The sequence below is a fragment of the Neofelis nebulosa genome, chromosome 3, assembly GCF_028018385.1.
Source record: "Neofelis nebulosa isolate mNeoNeb1 chromosome 3, mNeoNeb1.pri, whole genome shotgun sequence".
NCBI lineage: Eukaryota > Metazoa > Chordata > Mammalia > Carnivora > Felidae > Neofelis > Neofelis nebulosa.
This window is the reverse complement of record NC_080784.1, coordinates 161,738,112-161,753,232: the sequence shown is the minus strand read 5'-3', so window position 1 is coordinate 161,753,232 and position 15,121 is coordinate 161,738,112. Positions and strand designations below refer to the sequence as shown.

Here is a 15,121-nt window from a genome sequence, read left to right as displayed (position 1 = left end):
TATAAACTATGGACTTTGGGTGATAACGATGTGTCAATGTAGGTTTGTCGATGGAAACAAAATGTCCCACTCTGGTGGGGGATATTGATAATGAGGGAGGTTATGAGTGAATGGGGGATATACAGGGATTCTCTCTATGTTCTGCTCAACTTTTCTGTGAACCTAAAACTGCTTTAAAAATAGTCTATATCACTCTTACAGAAAGATGAAGAGGACCAACATGATACTGGTGGAGGAATTTACTTCCTCGCTTCGGGAACTGAAGGGAGAGAGCTCCCAGTAGTCAAAACAACAAGGGAGAAGGGAGAGATGCTAAAATTGCTCAAGCGCCTAAAACCAAAACTGAGAATCAGCATATCACAAGGAGCTTTCACATTTCCAGGTGACCCAAAGCCAAGACCTGATGGACCCTTTCCCAGGAGTGTGCCTGGGTCCTAAAGCAAGGCTGCTCCTTCCCCTAAACAGAGACCTCCCACACACCAGGCTGTGTTCACCCACCTGATCCATCAGAGGGTCAGTGTGGTCAGTGGATTGGAGCCAGGGGATTCCCCTCCTTCGCTGGATTTTCTACACCTTCACATACTGGACACAGCGGTCAGCTTCTGCCTATTGATTTCTCCAATCTAAAGAATATTGGAATTACTAGAACATACCAGGAAGTATGGGACTTTCTTTCTCATCACATTAGCAATGATTTGGATTTGGGTTTCCTCCCATTAGCAGTGATTAAGAGACTAACCTTTCACTTAAACTGAATTTTCATCAACCTACTTTTCCCTGCATAGTATTTTGTATTTATATGTTAAACTTAAGTTAACTATTTATGTGTTAAAACATTGCATTAAAGTTGTAAATACATACAAGCAGCAATAAAAACTTTTAGTAGTCAAAAATAATAGGCTATATTAAAAAAACTAAGAATATGTACTCTGAATCTATTTATTTAAAAATTTTTAATGTTTATTTATTTTTGAGAGATACAGAGAGACAGAGCATGAGCAGGGGAGGGGCAGAGAGAGAGGGAGACACAGAATCCGAAGCAGGCTCCAGGCTCTGAGCTGTCAGCACAGAGCCAGATGTGGGGCTTGAACTCAAACCACAAGATCATAACCTGAGCCAGAGTCAGACACTTAACAGACTGAGCCACCCAAGCACCCCCATACTCTGAATTTTAAAAAGAAGATTTGAAAAAAGGATTTGTTATGCAAATCCTTCCTTTTAAAATTTGGAATCTGTGGCAAAATAAAAAAAACAAATTTGGTGAAGATGATTAGCCTCTTTGAATGTTAGCATATATCTAAGTTTGGGGTTGAAATGGAATGCACTTGAACTTAGGCATACATGTGCAAAATGTTAATTGCCCTCTGAGAGATGAGACATTAGAGTGTGATACTTTAAGGTCTCTGGTTTTCTCAGCTTCAGAGCTACAGAATAATGTTGAACAGGATCGTATCACAACAGCCACTTGGGTATCTAATGTTAGTCAGATCTTTTTTCTGGCCTATGAAGGTTCATCACTCAATGATTCAAGATTGTCAGAAACCCTGGATTTCAGCCTCTGCCCTAAAGACTGCCATGTACTGGTCTTTGGACAGATTCCTTAATGATATTGTGTCTTACTTGGTCTTCACTCTGGAAAAGGATCAAATCAAATGCAGACTTCTTCCAGCCCTAAACTCTGATTCCATTTCTTCCTTATGTTTTCTAAGGTAGCTGAGGGCAGATAGTTCCTGGATACCTATTTCAAAGGTGATGCCAACCACCATATGGAATGATGACTCTGCTCTTCTCTGTTCAGCCTTGTTTTCCTCACATTCTAATTTTAGTTTCTGTATTTTTTTAAAGTAATCTCTACACCCAATGTGGGGCTTGAACTCATGAACACAAGATCAAGAGTTGCATAATCCTCTGATTGAGCCAGCCAGGCACCACTAGTTTCTGCATTTTGGCAGTAAGTGATGTGGCTGGAGTTTTTCCCTCAGGGAAAAGCTATTGAGTGCCAGCATGGTGGTGGCTGCTTGAGTATGATTAAAGCAGGGACTTGGGATGCTCTCAGGCTAATGAAGGAGGTACATGTCACATGGGTTTCTAATGAGTTGGCATTCAGCCAAGATGGGTTTGTGTGTTGTCAAAGATGCTGCCTGGCTGTCAGTCTTCCCAACAGGCCTCACATGGATTACCTTGGAGTAATGCCTGTTGCCAGCCTTCCAGGCCCAGAAACTGTTAAGTGTAGTTAGCACAATAAGAGTAGAATCTGTCTTTTCATTTATTCATTTAGTCAACATTTATTGAGCACCAGCTATGTGCCAGAACTCTTGCAGTTAAAAATGATGGAAATTCAACTTAAATTTGTATGTCAAAAAAGGGCACTATTATCTGGGCATGGGCAGATTCAAGGGCTCAAAGATAACAAGGCTGTCTCTCCATCTCTTGGTCCTGCTAACCGCTGCAGTAAAACCTTGGATTGTGAGTAACTTGTTCTGTGAGTGTTCGACAAGACAAGCAAAAGCATTTCTAAAAAATGTTAACTTGATAAATGAGCAATGCCTTGCAATACAAGTAATACGTGACGCTGAATGTCACATGATCACAACTGAACTAATGGTTCTTCAAATTCGCTGTGATATACAAGTGCTTTGGATTACAAGCATGCTTTCGGAACAAATTATGCTCTCAAACCAAGGTTTTATTGTATTTGGCTTCACTCAGATTCCCTCTGCAAGGAACTGCTCTCAACACCAAGCCTTCAACATTCATGTAGCTTATGATCCCAGAGTAAAAGTAATCCTCTATTTTATTCCTTCTTTCTTTTGAGAGAAAGCCAGCTTGAGTGGGGGAGGGGTAGAAAGGGGGAGAGAGAGAATCCCAAGCAGGCTCCAAGTTGTCAGCATGGAGCCCAATCTGGGGCTCAAACTCAAACCTTGAGTTCATGATCTGAGCCAAAGTCAGACACTTAGCCAACTGACCCACGCAGGGGCCCCATGAATTCTCTCTTTCCAAGCAACCATTCAGCAAATCTCATGGAGGGACAGGATTGGCTCTGCTGGGCTCACATATTGATCTCTGAACCAATCTCTGTGGCCAAATTGCCCAGACCTGGTGGGGGGAGCAGGACTAGCCCCCTCAAACCATATGGAATGAGTTCCCCACAGAAAGGACAAGTTCTACTTTTAGAAGAGGGAAGGGTTACTAGGCAGGAAAACAAAAGTAATGATAGGTATTCATAGCCATTCACTGTGCTTAGCACAGGGCATACACCAGCCACCAGGATAGGGAATGTCCCTGTCATTAAGGAGCTTATATTCTAGCTGGGGAGCCACACACACAAATTTAAAAAGCAGTTGAAATAATTATAAATTGTGTTGAAGCAAGGATCTGAGATAGAAAATAATGGCAGAAAATAAAATTACTGTGGGCTGGAAAGACCTGAGTGGGTGATATTTAAGCCAAGACCTAAAGAATGGAAAAGAGCCAGCATGTGAAGTGAGGGAGAAGTGTAGAAGCAGTAGGGACAGGTGTAGAAACATGCTGAAATGGGAGAGTTTGACATGTTAGAGAAGAATAGGGAGGCTGGAATGTAGACAGCAAGGGTGGAGGAGCCCATAGACTGGAGAGAGAGGCAAGGACAAAAATTCTGGGGCATCTTATGATGCTAAGCTTCAGATTTATTCTAAACATTGAGGTGCATGTATCCCTTCGAATTAGTATTTTTGTATCCCTTGGGTAAATAGTAGTGCAATTGCTGGATTGGAGGGTAGTTCTATTTTTAACTTTTTGAGGAAACTCCATAGGTTTTCCAGAGTGGCTGCACAATTTTGTAGTCCCACCAAGAGTGTAAGAAGGTTCCCCTTTCTCCAGATCCTCACTTGAGGTTTATTCTAAATAGTTTGGAGTGTCGTAATTGTCATTACACCAGTTTGAGGGCTGATGGTGGCCTGGACTGGCATTGGTGAGATGTACTGGCAAAGGAGATAAAAAGAAAAGGATGAATTAAAAACACATTTGAAGAATGAACTGGAGTTGCTGATGCCCTGTGGGTAGAGAGGGAGATGAGGGAAAGAGAGAATCCAGATCAATTCCTAAATTTCTCCCTAGAAAGACAGAAGTCATTTTCATGAGATTGGTTTATAAAATTAGAATGCCAATATATAATTGCGATGTGGACCAGAATCCATTCTGTGTGATCCTAATCCCTACCAGTGAGCAAAATCCCTGGAAAGCCGGTCCTGTCAGAAAGTTGCCTGGTGAGGCATGATCTATTGATACAGAGTGATGTCATGTCAGAGATCCATCTTGAGAGGGCCTGAAGAACTAGCTGTATGTAATATTTGCAGTCTTTGGAGTTGGACCCTCTCCCCTCTGCAATTTTTGAATAGGCATAACCACTAAGATAGGATATTTGAAGACATTCCATTTAGTGGTAGACTAGTACTGTTTTGGGGTGCCTCTTTAAGGCAAATTTACATAACTCTTGCCTGATTGTTCATGTATTGAGTTAAAACTCTCTGATAGCTTTATTTCTCCTTTCCCCAATTTTTTGAGATGTACTTCTTGAATTTCCATACAGTACTGCACATGTCTATATCATGTCTAAGGGAGAGAGATTTCCTGATTGAGGTATGCCACTCTCTTCTTGTTCCAATCTAGATGACATCCACAATCCAAAATGTTTCTCTTTTAACTTTTTGACCTGTGAGGCAAAGTATATCCAAGGAATACCAAGTAGTGTACAAAAAGTATACTTGGGATTGAGAGATGTCCAAAGATCACTTACCTCTAAAAATCTCTTAGCTTAAAAATGGTAAAAAAGAGAAAGGGGGTTGCCAAAAACAGGGTTATAAAAATTTTGGTATATTGTGTTTAAAAGATACCACATTTAACAAATTAATGTTAACACGCACACGCATACCACACTTAAACTTGTGCTGTTCACAAGCTAATACAGGATTTATAAAAAACGATTTATAGTACACTTCAGTAGACAGTGTGCCCTATAACGAGACACAAGATGTAGATGAATATAATCTCTTTTAATCCTGTGTTTGTGACTTGTGTGTAGAACTTCACGTGAAGGCAAATTTAAAACTCTAAATTTGAGATTTCTCCTGAATATTAAGTTTGGACCAAATGACATATTGGTCTCACCCATCTCCCACACCCACATTATGATTGTTGTGCATTTATTAGACACTGATGGAAATCAATCTTAGAGATCGAGGGCCTTAGACTATTACTCCTCCCAGCGTGATTAGGGAACAAAGGCCTAAGGAGAACCGGCGCCAGAGAACCTCTGAACCGAAAAGGGACCCGGCTCTGCTGCGTGAGCGTTGCTGTAACTACACTGAAAGCTGGTATGTTCGGCCTCAAGGCCTCGGCAAGTAACACAGAGCTACCGAGAGGTCTCGGGAGTCCTCGCCGGTAACACCGGGAACTGCGGCTCAGGACCTCGCGGGTTTCTCTCGGCTGGCTAGCGCGCGCAGGTGGGCGCCTGGAGCAGGCGCGTCCCCTTGGCAACCGGAGAACTTGCCGGGAGGGCCCCAGGGCGGGGCTGGCCGGGCGCTGGGCGGGCTGGGGCGGGGCTTGGGCACCGCCCACCCCAGGTCCCTCGGGTCGCGCAGAAGACAAACAGCGCGCCTGTGTCCGGTCGAGAGGGTGGGCGCCAATGGAGAACCAAGAACATTCAGGCTCATCAGCGTTTTCGGATGGGAATGACACGACAGAAATAGCCGTTCCCCGCGAAGCACATCCGAAGCCCTTTGTAGTCAGGCTCCTCGACGTGCACAAGCTTGAGGAGCCGGAGGAACCCGAAGAACCCGAAGAACCCGAGGAACCCGAGGAGCCGGAGAAACCCGAGGAGCAGGAGGAACCGGGGGAGGCCAACGGGCAGACCACGCGAGACCGGGGCATTGAATTTTATGGGTCCGAGGAGACATCTGAACCCCACGAACCCTACGAGCCCCACGAACTCTATGAGCCCCAAGAGCCCCACGAACCCTACGAGCCCCATGCACTGCGCAATCACAGTAAACGCCTGGGATCCCGTAAGTCCCGGGGGCCCTTTGCTTCCCGAGAGACCCACAAGCCCCACAAAGTCGAGTTGCTTCCCAGCGCCGCCGTAGTGACCGCCCCTTCTCTGGTGACCAGATTCCCGCCACGGATTCCGCTATCTTGCCTGAGCGGTAGGTGCTGGGGCCCTTCCAGAGACACTGAGCAACCCCGCCCTATGTAGAACTCGGGGTTCTAATGTGGATGTTTGCATGCAAGAGCTCACCTGTTTTAAAGGAAGGTAATTTTTGTGTTGTTTACCTGCTGCTTTGCAGTCATCTGATGAGTAATTGAGACTCTGGTAAAGAGAAACTGAATCTCTTCACTCTCTTCCTCTCTTCACCTGATGACTTCCTAGCCTTGGTTATTCATTGTAACTTCTCTTTGAAGCCCTTAATTCTCCACTACAGTTAGTCACTGCATTTTCTCTGGGTTGCCACTTCAAACATTACTTCTATTATAGCACTTAAGATTTTGTACTACATCGTTATCTTTCTCCCCAATTAAAGGATGGCATCCTTGAAGGGAGGATATTTTTGTCAGTGTTTGGCACACGGTGGTACTCAATAAATGCTAGCTATTACATGGTTAAAGTTGTAGTAACAAAATATTCCAGAGGAATTTAAAATGTACATTTACTAAATGCTTATAGTCCTCACCAAATTCACAAAGTGACAGAGCTGACGGATCTTGGGTATAAACATCCCTTGCTCTAACCCCATTGGTTCACCTATGACCTCTCCTTGATGACCCCACCCAGAACAATTCTTTGTCCAAACTGGGCTTCCAGTCCCTCAGCTGACCACTTTTACTCTCATGTTCTGCTAGACTCCTCTTTATCAGCTTCCATTCTATGGTCTATCAGGGGCTCACATATTTCCCCACCCCATTTACTCTTTGGCTATCTACCATACTTCTCCTGGCAAAACACCAACCCAGGTTAAACTTAACCATCCACCCTCTGCATGCACCTGAGCAGCTGACTCTTGCTGTACAAAATCACACAATCATATAATTGCTTTTATTTCAACATGACCACAAATCTTAGTCAATCATTTGATACTTCTAGCAATCCCACTTTATTCACTAGTAAGTTAGTTCTCCTAGTCTCTGAGAAGGTGACTAACTGTCCTCTTTACCTTCCTCCAAATGTTATACTTTTGGCCTCCAAACAGGTGAAGACTGCCTTGCCCTTAATTGAGCAAATAGAAGCAATCAGTCATGAGCTCTCTTATTTCTTTTTTTTTTTTTTACCACTAATCTATTGCCTTGCCCAAATTTATACTTATAGATTCTTTTTCCATATTTCAGAGAAGAAATGTGCGTTTTTCTATGAAAAGCAAAGTCTTCCATTTGTGGTTTGGATTCCACTCTTGTCTCCTGAAGAACTTTGTTCTTGCCACAATCACCCCTGTCTCCTACAGAATTAATTTCTCCATTTCTAATGAATCAGTCCCACGAATGCTCACATATACTCTATAAACATACACTCTAGAACCTTTCATCTTAAAAAAAAAAAACCCTTGACCCCATGTCCTCTTCAGACTCCTCCTTTCCCCCCCATTGCCATCATTTTTCTATTCTTCACTGCAAAACTTGTCCAAAAAGTTGTCTATACTCACTGACTCCATTTCTCCACCCATTATTCTCTCCTCAACCCACCTAGTTAGGCTTCTTTTCCCTCCACTCCACTGAAACTGCTCTAATTTACTGGCTTTCTCTCCACTGCCAACCTTATCATGCATGAAATTTCAGTATTCACATGGATTATTCACTTGGCTTCTCAGTTCTTTGATCTCGCTATGTTGTTTTTTTTTTTTAATTTTTTTTAACACTTACTTATTTTTGAGACAGAGAGAGACAGAGCATGAACGGGGGAGGGTCAGAGAGAGGGAGACACAGAATCCGAAGCAGGCTCCAGGCCCTGAGCTGTCAGCACAGAGCCCGACGAGGGGCTCAAACTCACGAACTGCGAGATCATGACCTGAGCTGAAGTTGGATGCCCAACCGACTGAGCCACCCAGGCGCCCCTGACCTCCTCACTTTGAATGATGGTGTCCTTCATCCCATCTTAGGCACCCACTCCTCTAGTCTTTGTAATGTCAATTGCTGTGCCATTTTCAAAATTTCCTTATTAAGCACTCTAATCTCTAACCATATCATATCTTTCCAGCTCACTCTTCCTCCTTGTACCCCCCATCAATTCTTCAACTTCAAAAGGTCCTCTAACCTATTGATGCTATTAACCATTCACTACCTTTTGTATATATATCACTACCTTTTGTCCTCTGTCTCCCTTTACTTAACTTGATAGTCCATGGTCCACCAGTGGAATCACTCCTTTGCACATATCCTTACCTCCCTTGCTTCTCCTTCTGTCGTTCTTGCCCAGTTCAGTCCAGTTCTTGCCTGCACTTGAAAACCAATGACAAGAGAAAAACAACTATCCTCACTGATTTTAAATTAACCTTGAAATTCAAATGGGCTCTCAGTGCAAACGTACTACATTTCCCCTGTCAATCTATTTTCCAGCATGGAATCTACCAAACTCCCAGCATCTGTACATATATATACTCTACCTTTTCTCCTGTTAAAAATGGATAAACTGTCCTTATTCCTATTAAAGGCCATTCTCTCAACCTGTATGTTGGATCGCATCTTATCTAACTTTAAGCTCTTTGCTCCTAAAATTAGCCCCTCTTCTCTCCTGCATCATTTTATTCTCTCTACTGGGTCATGCAGCACATGAACATGCATCAATAACTCCTGTCTAAAAAAAAAACAAACAAACTCCCTTAACCCCATGTTGAGGAAAAATTCCTCAAAAACAGTAGTTGTCTATAAGTCATTATCTCCATATACTCTCTTCTCATTCTCTTGAGAACCCACTTAAATGTTCATCTCCTCTATTTGGCTGAAGTTGCTTTTGTTGAGGTCATAATGACCTCTGCCTTGCCAGAATCAATGGTTAATTCTTTATCCTCATCTTATTAATTTGACACATTCACTCCCTCTTTCTTGGAAGTCTTTATTTGTCTTCATTGTCATCCTACCTCATCAATTGTTCCTGACTCCGTTTTCTTTCCTAGATCCTCCTTCTCTTTCCAGCCTCTAGGTTCCCTGGGTTATGTCATCAGTTCCATGGCTTTAATTGTATGCTGGTAACTTCTCAAATTTCTCCCTTGAGCTCCCAAGTTTTATAACCATTGTCTATTTAATATCTGTACCTGAATATCTAGTAGGCATGTAAAATTGAACGTGTCCATGACTGAGCTCTTACTTGCACACTCAAGCTTGTTCTTTCTTTATCGTTCCCCTTTTCAGCAAATGGTACCATCACTCATTCATCCAGGTGCTAGGATAAAAAACCTTGGAGTCATTCTTGACACCTGTTTTTCTCTTACACTCAGCCTCCAAACCCATTTGCAAACCCCAATTTTAAGATATATCATAACTGACCATTTATTAACATCTAAAGCTTCCGCCTTTGTAAGCCACTGTCATCTCTTGCTTGGTCTACCACAGTAGCTTTCAGCTTACTCTTGCTTCCACTCTGGTCCTATCCTGCCTGCCCCCCGCCCCTGCCACCCCCCCCCCCAGTTTATTGTTCATATAGTAATCACAGATCTTTAGAACATAAATTATATGCAGCTCTTCTGCTTTCACCTCTCCAGAGGGGGGGTTCTCATCTCACTTAGTTTGTAATCTAAAGTCCTTAGCAGGCCTGCAAGGTCCCACATGATCTGGACCCTGCCTGCCTCTGCAACCAAATGTCCCACCACTCTCCACACCATCTCTAGTCTCAAGCCACGTGGGCCTCCTTGCTCCCATCTCATGGTCATTTCATTTGGCTTTTTCCTCTGAACTTGCATTGGAGGCACTGGATTTGAAGGTGAAGGAAGAAGGGTTGGAGAAATAGTAATTTTTTTTTTTGGCTCAGTCAAACTGGATGCTATTTTATAAAATAAGTATGCCACCCTTGCTATATAATCCTGCCTGTGGCTTCCTGTTGCTCTTAGCATAAACCAAACCTTTGCAAGGGTCTCTAGAGTTCCATGGGTCCCCTAACCTCACCTTCTTCTGTTCTTCCTCCTGCTTACTCTGCCCCAGTCATACCGGCTTCTTTTCTGTTCTCTAAAAGGCCAATCCCATACCTGCTCTGGCCTCAGAATCTATATGTGTGGTTTTGTCTCCCAAGATACTGTGTTTCAGAATTTTGTCTCATGATTAATTCCTATTCAGATCCCAGTCCACATTTTTATTTTATTTTGTTTTGGTTGGGTTTTTTCTTTTTCTTAAAAATTTTTTTCAGCCGAGTTTATATTTAAATTCCAATTTGTTATGGGGCACCTAGCTGGCTCAGTCAGTGGAGCGTGCAACTCTTGATCTCCAGGTTGTGAGTTCAAACCCCACACTGGATGTAGAGATTACTTAAAAGGTTTTCCTTAAAAATCTTAAAAAAAAATTCCAGTTAGTTAACAAAGTGAAATATTAGTTTCAGGTGTAGAATTTAGTGATTCAACACTTACATCACCTGGTGCTTATCACAAGGGCACTCCTTAATCCCCATTACCTATTTAACCCATCCTCCCACCCACCTCCCCTCTGGTCACCATCAGTTTGTTCTCTATAGTTAAGAGTCTGGTTCTTGGTTTTTCCTCATGTTTGTTTGTTATGTTTCTTAAATTCCACATATGAGTGAAATCATATGGTATTTGTCTTTCTCTGCCAGTCCACATTTAAAAGGTGAGAAAGCCTAGCTCTTAGAGGGCTTTCCCTGTCCATGATGCCTAAAGTAGCCCTCTCTGAACTAGTGTGATGATGAGACTCTCAAAAGTTCTCAGACTCTGCTTTAGAAAATAAATACTGTTTTAAAACTCCCAATCTTCTCAATTGCTTTCTAGATTTTCCTTGTTAAAAATTCTAAGTCTTTACATCAATTCCCTTAGTAAAGCTAAATAAGCATCCAGCATATTTGCATAATATTTACATAAAATAGCGTAAATATTAGGCAATATTTAGCCAACATGTCACCATGCTTCTGTTCACTCAATAAGATTTCTTCCTCCAACAAACATTTGGGGTACATGAGTGACTCAATTCGGTTAAGCATCTGATTCTTGGTTTTGGCTCAGGTAATGATCTCACCGTTTGTGAGTTTGAGCCCTGCGTTGGGCCCTGTGCTGACAGTGCAGACCCTTCTTGGGATTCTCTCTCTCTCTCTCTCTCTCTCTCTCTCTGCCCCTCCCTGCTCTCTTTTTCTCAAATAAATAAACTTTAAAAACAAACATTTGCTGAGCATCTACTAAAGCACTCTTTGTGTCCTGTGGGGGTGTAAAGATGACTGAGACATGGCAGTTTGGTTGTGTGCATATTTTAAAAATTTATAGTATAGGGCCGATCATCTTACTAATATATCATCACCTAATCATGGGTGTCACTGTTAAAATTTATTGAGCACTTAATATATTCAGGGTGTAGACACTGAGTTGTAGATGAGTAAGACAAGGATCCTGTCCCTGAAGGACTGTCAGTGTGATTGGGAAGGCTGAACATGTTGATAACAATAACACATCCGTATAGCATACAAAGTAAAGTGATTGGAGTATCCTATGGGATACTTCATTTTTCTGAGTTTAATGGCAATACAACTTCTATTTTTAATGGAGAAGAAAGGCTCAGAAAAAAATAGGAACAAAGTATTCATTTAAGCTACTTACCTAAAATAGGCTGAAATAGAGATTAAATACTTAATCTCAAGCATACAGAACTCAGAGTACTTAACTTGGATTTATAAGGGATTAGAGACGTAATAAAAGCAAGAATCTCAGGCAAGTGAGGGGGTATGGAGGGAAATCATATTGAGTAATTTTTTTTTTTAATATAAAGCTATTTTGAAATTTGTAAGATATTTACATGATTAAAAAACCAAAACAATAGAAGACCAGGAGGAAATGTCTACCTCCCACTCTGTTCCCTCTCTCCCTTTTTTAAAATGTTTATTTAGTTTTTTAATCATTTTTTTAAATGTTTATTTATTATTGAAAGACAGAGAGAGAGCATGAGCATGGGAAGGAGAGACAGAGAGAGGAGGAGACACAGAATCCCAAGCAGGCTCCAGGCTCTGAGCTGTCAGCACAGAACCCAATGCGGGGCTCGAACTCACAAACTGCGAGATCATGACCTGAGTTGAAGTTGGACATTTAACTGACTGAGCCACCCAGGCACCCCTCTCCCCTTTTATAAGTAACCACTTTTATTCATTTCTATGCATCTTTATATAAATTCAAGAAAATACTGTACAAGCTTATGTGTGTGTTCCCCCTTTCTTATCAAAGGGTAGCGTAAGCCATACTGTTCTTCACTCTTTACTTGACAACGTATCTTCCCATATAACTAAATGTAGAGTTTTTTCATTAAAAAAAAGAAAAAGAAAAGCAGATGCCCCATGTTTTGTTACATAGTTGTGCCACTACTAGTTTAACACCTTGTTTGTTTCCAGGATGTTGCTATTATAAGCAATGCTATAATAGATAAACCTGTACGTGATGTCATTTAGTACATGTCATGCAGTTATATCTGTAGAATAAATTTCCAGAAGTGAGATCACTGAAGGGTAAACACATCTGGAACTTTGGTTTAACAAAATCACCCTCCATGGGAGTTGATGCCCACGAGCAATGGAATTGTCTCTTTCTCTATAGCTTCACCATTGTAGTGTGTGTTTGAACTGCTGGCTTTTTGAAAATCTAATTGATGAAAAACTGGCATGTCAATTAAGCTTTAATTTGCATTTATCTTACCATCTGAATGACATTAAGCATCTTTATATATATATATATATTTTCATGTCCTTTGCCTATTCTATTTTCCTTTTGAGTTGCTAGGTATTTTTCTTACTTGAAGGATTAGCCCTTCGTCTGGGATATGTATGACCTATTTTTTCTGTTTATTAATGGTCTCTTTGTCTTTGCTTATTTTTATTTTGTTTTATTTTGCCATAAAATATTTTTATAATAACATTTATCAGTCATTTCTTTTTTAGCTTCTGTATGGAATCATATTTAGAAAGTCCTTCTTCCCCTTGCAGGTTATGAAGGAATTACCCATGTGTCTTCTTTTATAATCTTTAAAAAAAACATTTAAATCTTTTGATCCATTTGGAATTTATTATGGTGTTTGGTATGAGTTATAAAGTGTTTTTAAAGTTTTTTAAAAATTAACTAATTAATCTATATTTATTTATTTATTTATTTTTATTTAGAGAGAGCATGGGCCAGGGAGGGGGCAGAGGGAGAGAGAAAAATCTTAAGCAGGCTCCACGCTCAGCACAAAGTCCAATGTGGGGCTTGATCTCACGACCATAAGCTCATGACCCCAAGATCATGACCTGAGTTGAAATCAAGAGTCTGACGCGTAACTGACAAAGCCACCCAGGTGCCCCTTGTGTGGGTTATAAATCCAGCTTTCTTAGCAGCTACCAGTTGCCAGTGCTGTCTTCACATAGATGAAGTTGGGTAAAAATGAACATGAAAAATAGATTTGAAATTTGAGAAAATGTGTCACAAAAGTGCTAGTTTTGATCTCTAGTTTGCACAGAAGTCCCTGGTTTCTGTTGTCGTCATTGTCATAGTTTAACCAAATGGAAGGACTTGCCCTTTTTCCTGCCTCTATCTTCCCACCTTCAACCAAAACCCTTTCCCACGCTCTCCTATCTCTTGCCCAATGACCCAGAGCTAAGGCAGTGGGGAGCACAGTGCTAGGGAGCCGTGCCTAGGAGAGGATCAAGAAGAATGAACAGTAGTAATGGATCACATAGCTTATTATGTCATATCAAAGAATATCCCACTGTTTACATAGTCACACCCAAAATAGAAATGGACTGCTTCAAGACCAATCTTCAAAACAATAGTGTACACAAAACAAGCACAAATTTTACTTCAAAAAGGCTTGAAAAATAAAGTAGGTCTCTTACTGAAGTATCTTGAAGGGATACATAAGAGCAAAACCTGCTAAAATGCTCTTGAAGCATTTCTCTTCCCAGGTCCCATTCATCATGACAGCTAATCTCCAAAAATACCTTTCCTATTTCTCTCAAACTCCACCTTGACTCTCTCTTACCCTATCTTCCTGTGCCCCCTGGATCTATTCTGAGATGTGCTTCCTGCCTTTACTTTGTAGGTCATTTGTACACCATTTGGTACAACCCAGGACTAGAGGCTGAGCATCTCAAACATGGGCTCCTTAGGAGTCAGGGTAGAGGACAAAGTGGAGAACAGCTATACTTTAATATTTCACCATTGTCATGTTACAGAATACTTTACTTGTGCTTGCAATGGGACTCACAGTGAACAATGCCTCGTCACTGCCGTCAGGGAACAGATTTAGTCATGCTCTCTCCCAGCAGATGGCAGCCTTCTCTTTTAAATGGCTTGGACCATCCCATTTGTAGCTGGAGGTGGCAATGTGTGTGATGTGGTTTGTGTGTTACAGAATAAAATACAGACATTTAAGGCGTGTAACAGCCATAATGTTCTGATTATCTCTTAGAGGGAGATGCTATTCATCATTTTGCTCCAAACTCTGGCAGGGCTCATTGGATCTGGCCCAACCACAAATTGTGCTGTCCTCTCCCTTGCTCGCTTCTCTCTAGCCACCCTGACCAACTGTCCTACTGTGCCTTTTGCTTGATTCCACCTCAGCCTTTACGCTTGTCATTTCTCCTGTCTGAAATGCTTTCCCTCTCTCTCCTGGTGAGAGTCAGGATTTGGTTCTGGGCTGTCTGATTCCAGAGCCAGTAGCCTTACTCATTAAACAATATTGTGGTAGAGCCCAAACTTGTCTGCTTTGAAAAATACCAGTGCTTGTGTTCCACCTCCAAAGATTGTGGATTTAATTGGTCTAGGGTGTGGTCTGGGTCCTACAATTTTTTTTTTTTTAACATTTATTTATTTTTGAGAGACAAAGTGAGCAGGAGAGGGGCAGAGAGAGAGGGAGACCTAAAATCCAGAGCAGCCTCTAGGCTCCGAGCTATCAGCACAGAGCCCAATGCAGGGCTCAAACCTATGAACCATGA

At 41.6% G+C, this 15,121-nt stretch overlaps 1 protein-coding gene across 4 annotated transcripts in view; it reads left to right on the top strand.

The window, feature by feature from the left end:
- The first annotated feature begins 5,556 nt into the window (after nucleotides 1-5,556).
- SPMAP2L (sperm microtubule associated protein 2 like) overlaps nucleotides 5,557-15,121 on the top strand; it is a 61,838-nt gene continuing 52,273 nt past the window's right edge. For 3 of the 4 annotated variants that reach the window (XM_058722479.1, XM_058722478.1, XM_058722476.1), the window contains exon 1: nucleotides 5,559-6,179. In XM_058722479.1, the coding sequence (XP_058578462.1) occupies nucleotides 5,663-6,179 (517 nt within the window). In that variant the 5' untranslated portion in view covers nucleotides 5,559-5,662. Of the gene's footprint in view, nucleotides 6,180-15,121 lie in introns of all 4 variants that reach the window. The other variant, XM_058722477.1, reaches the window with a different exon arrangement.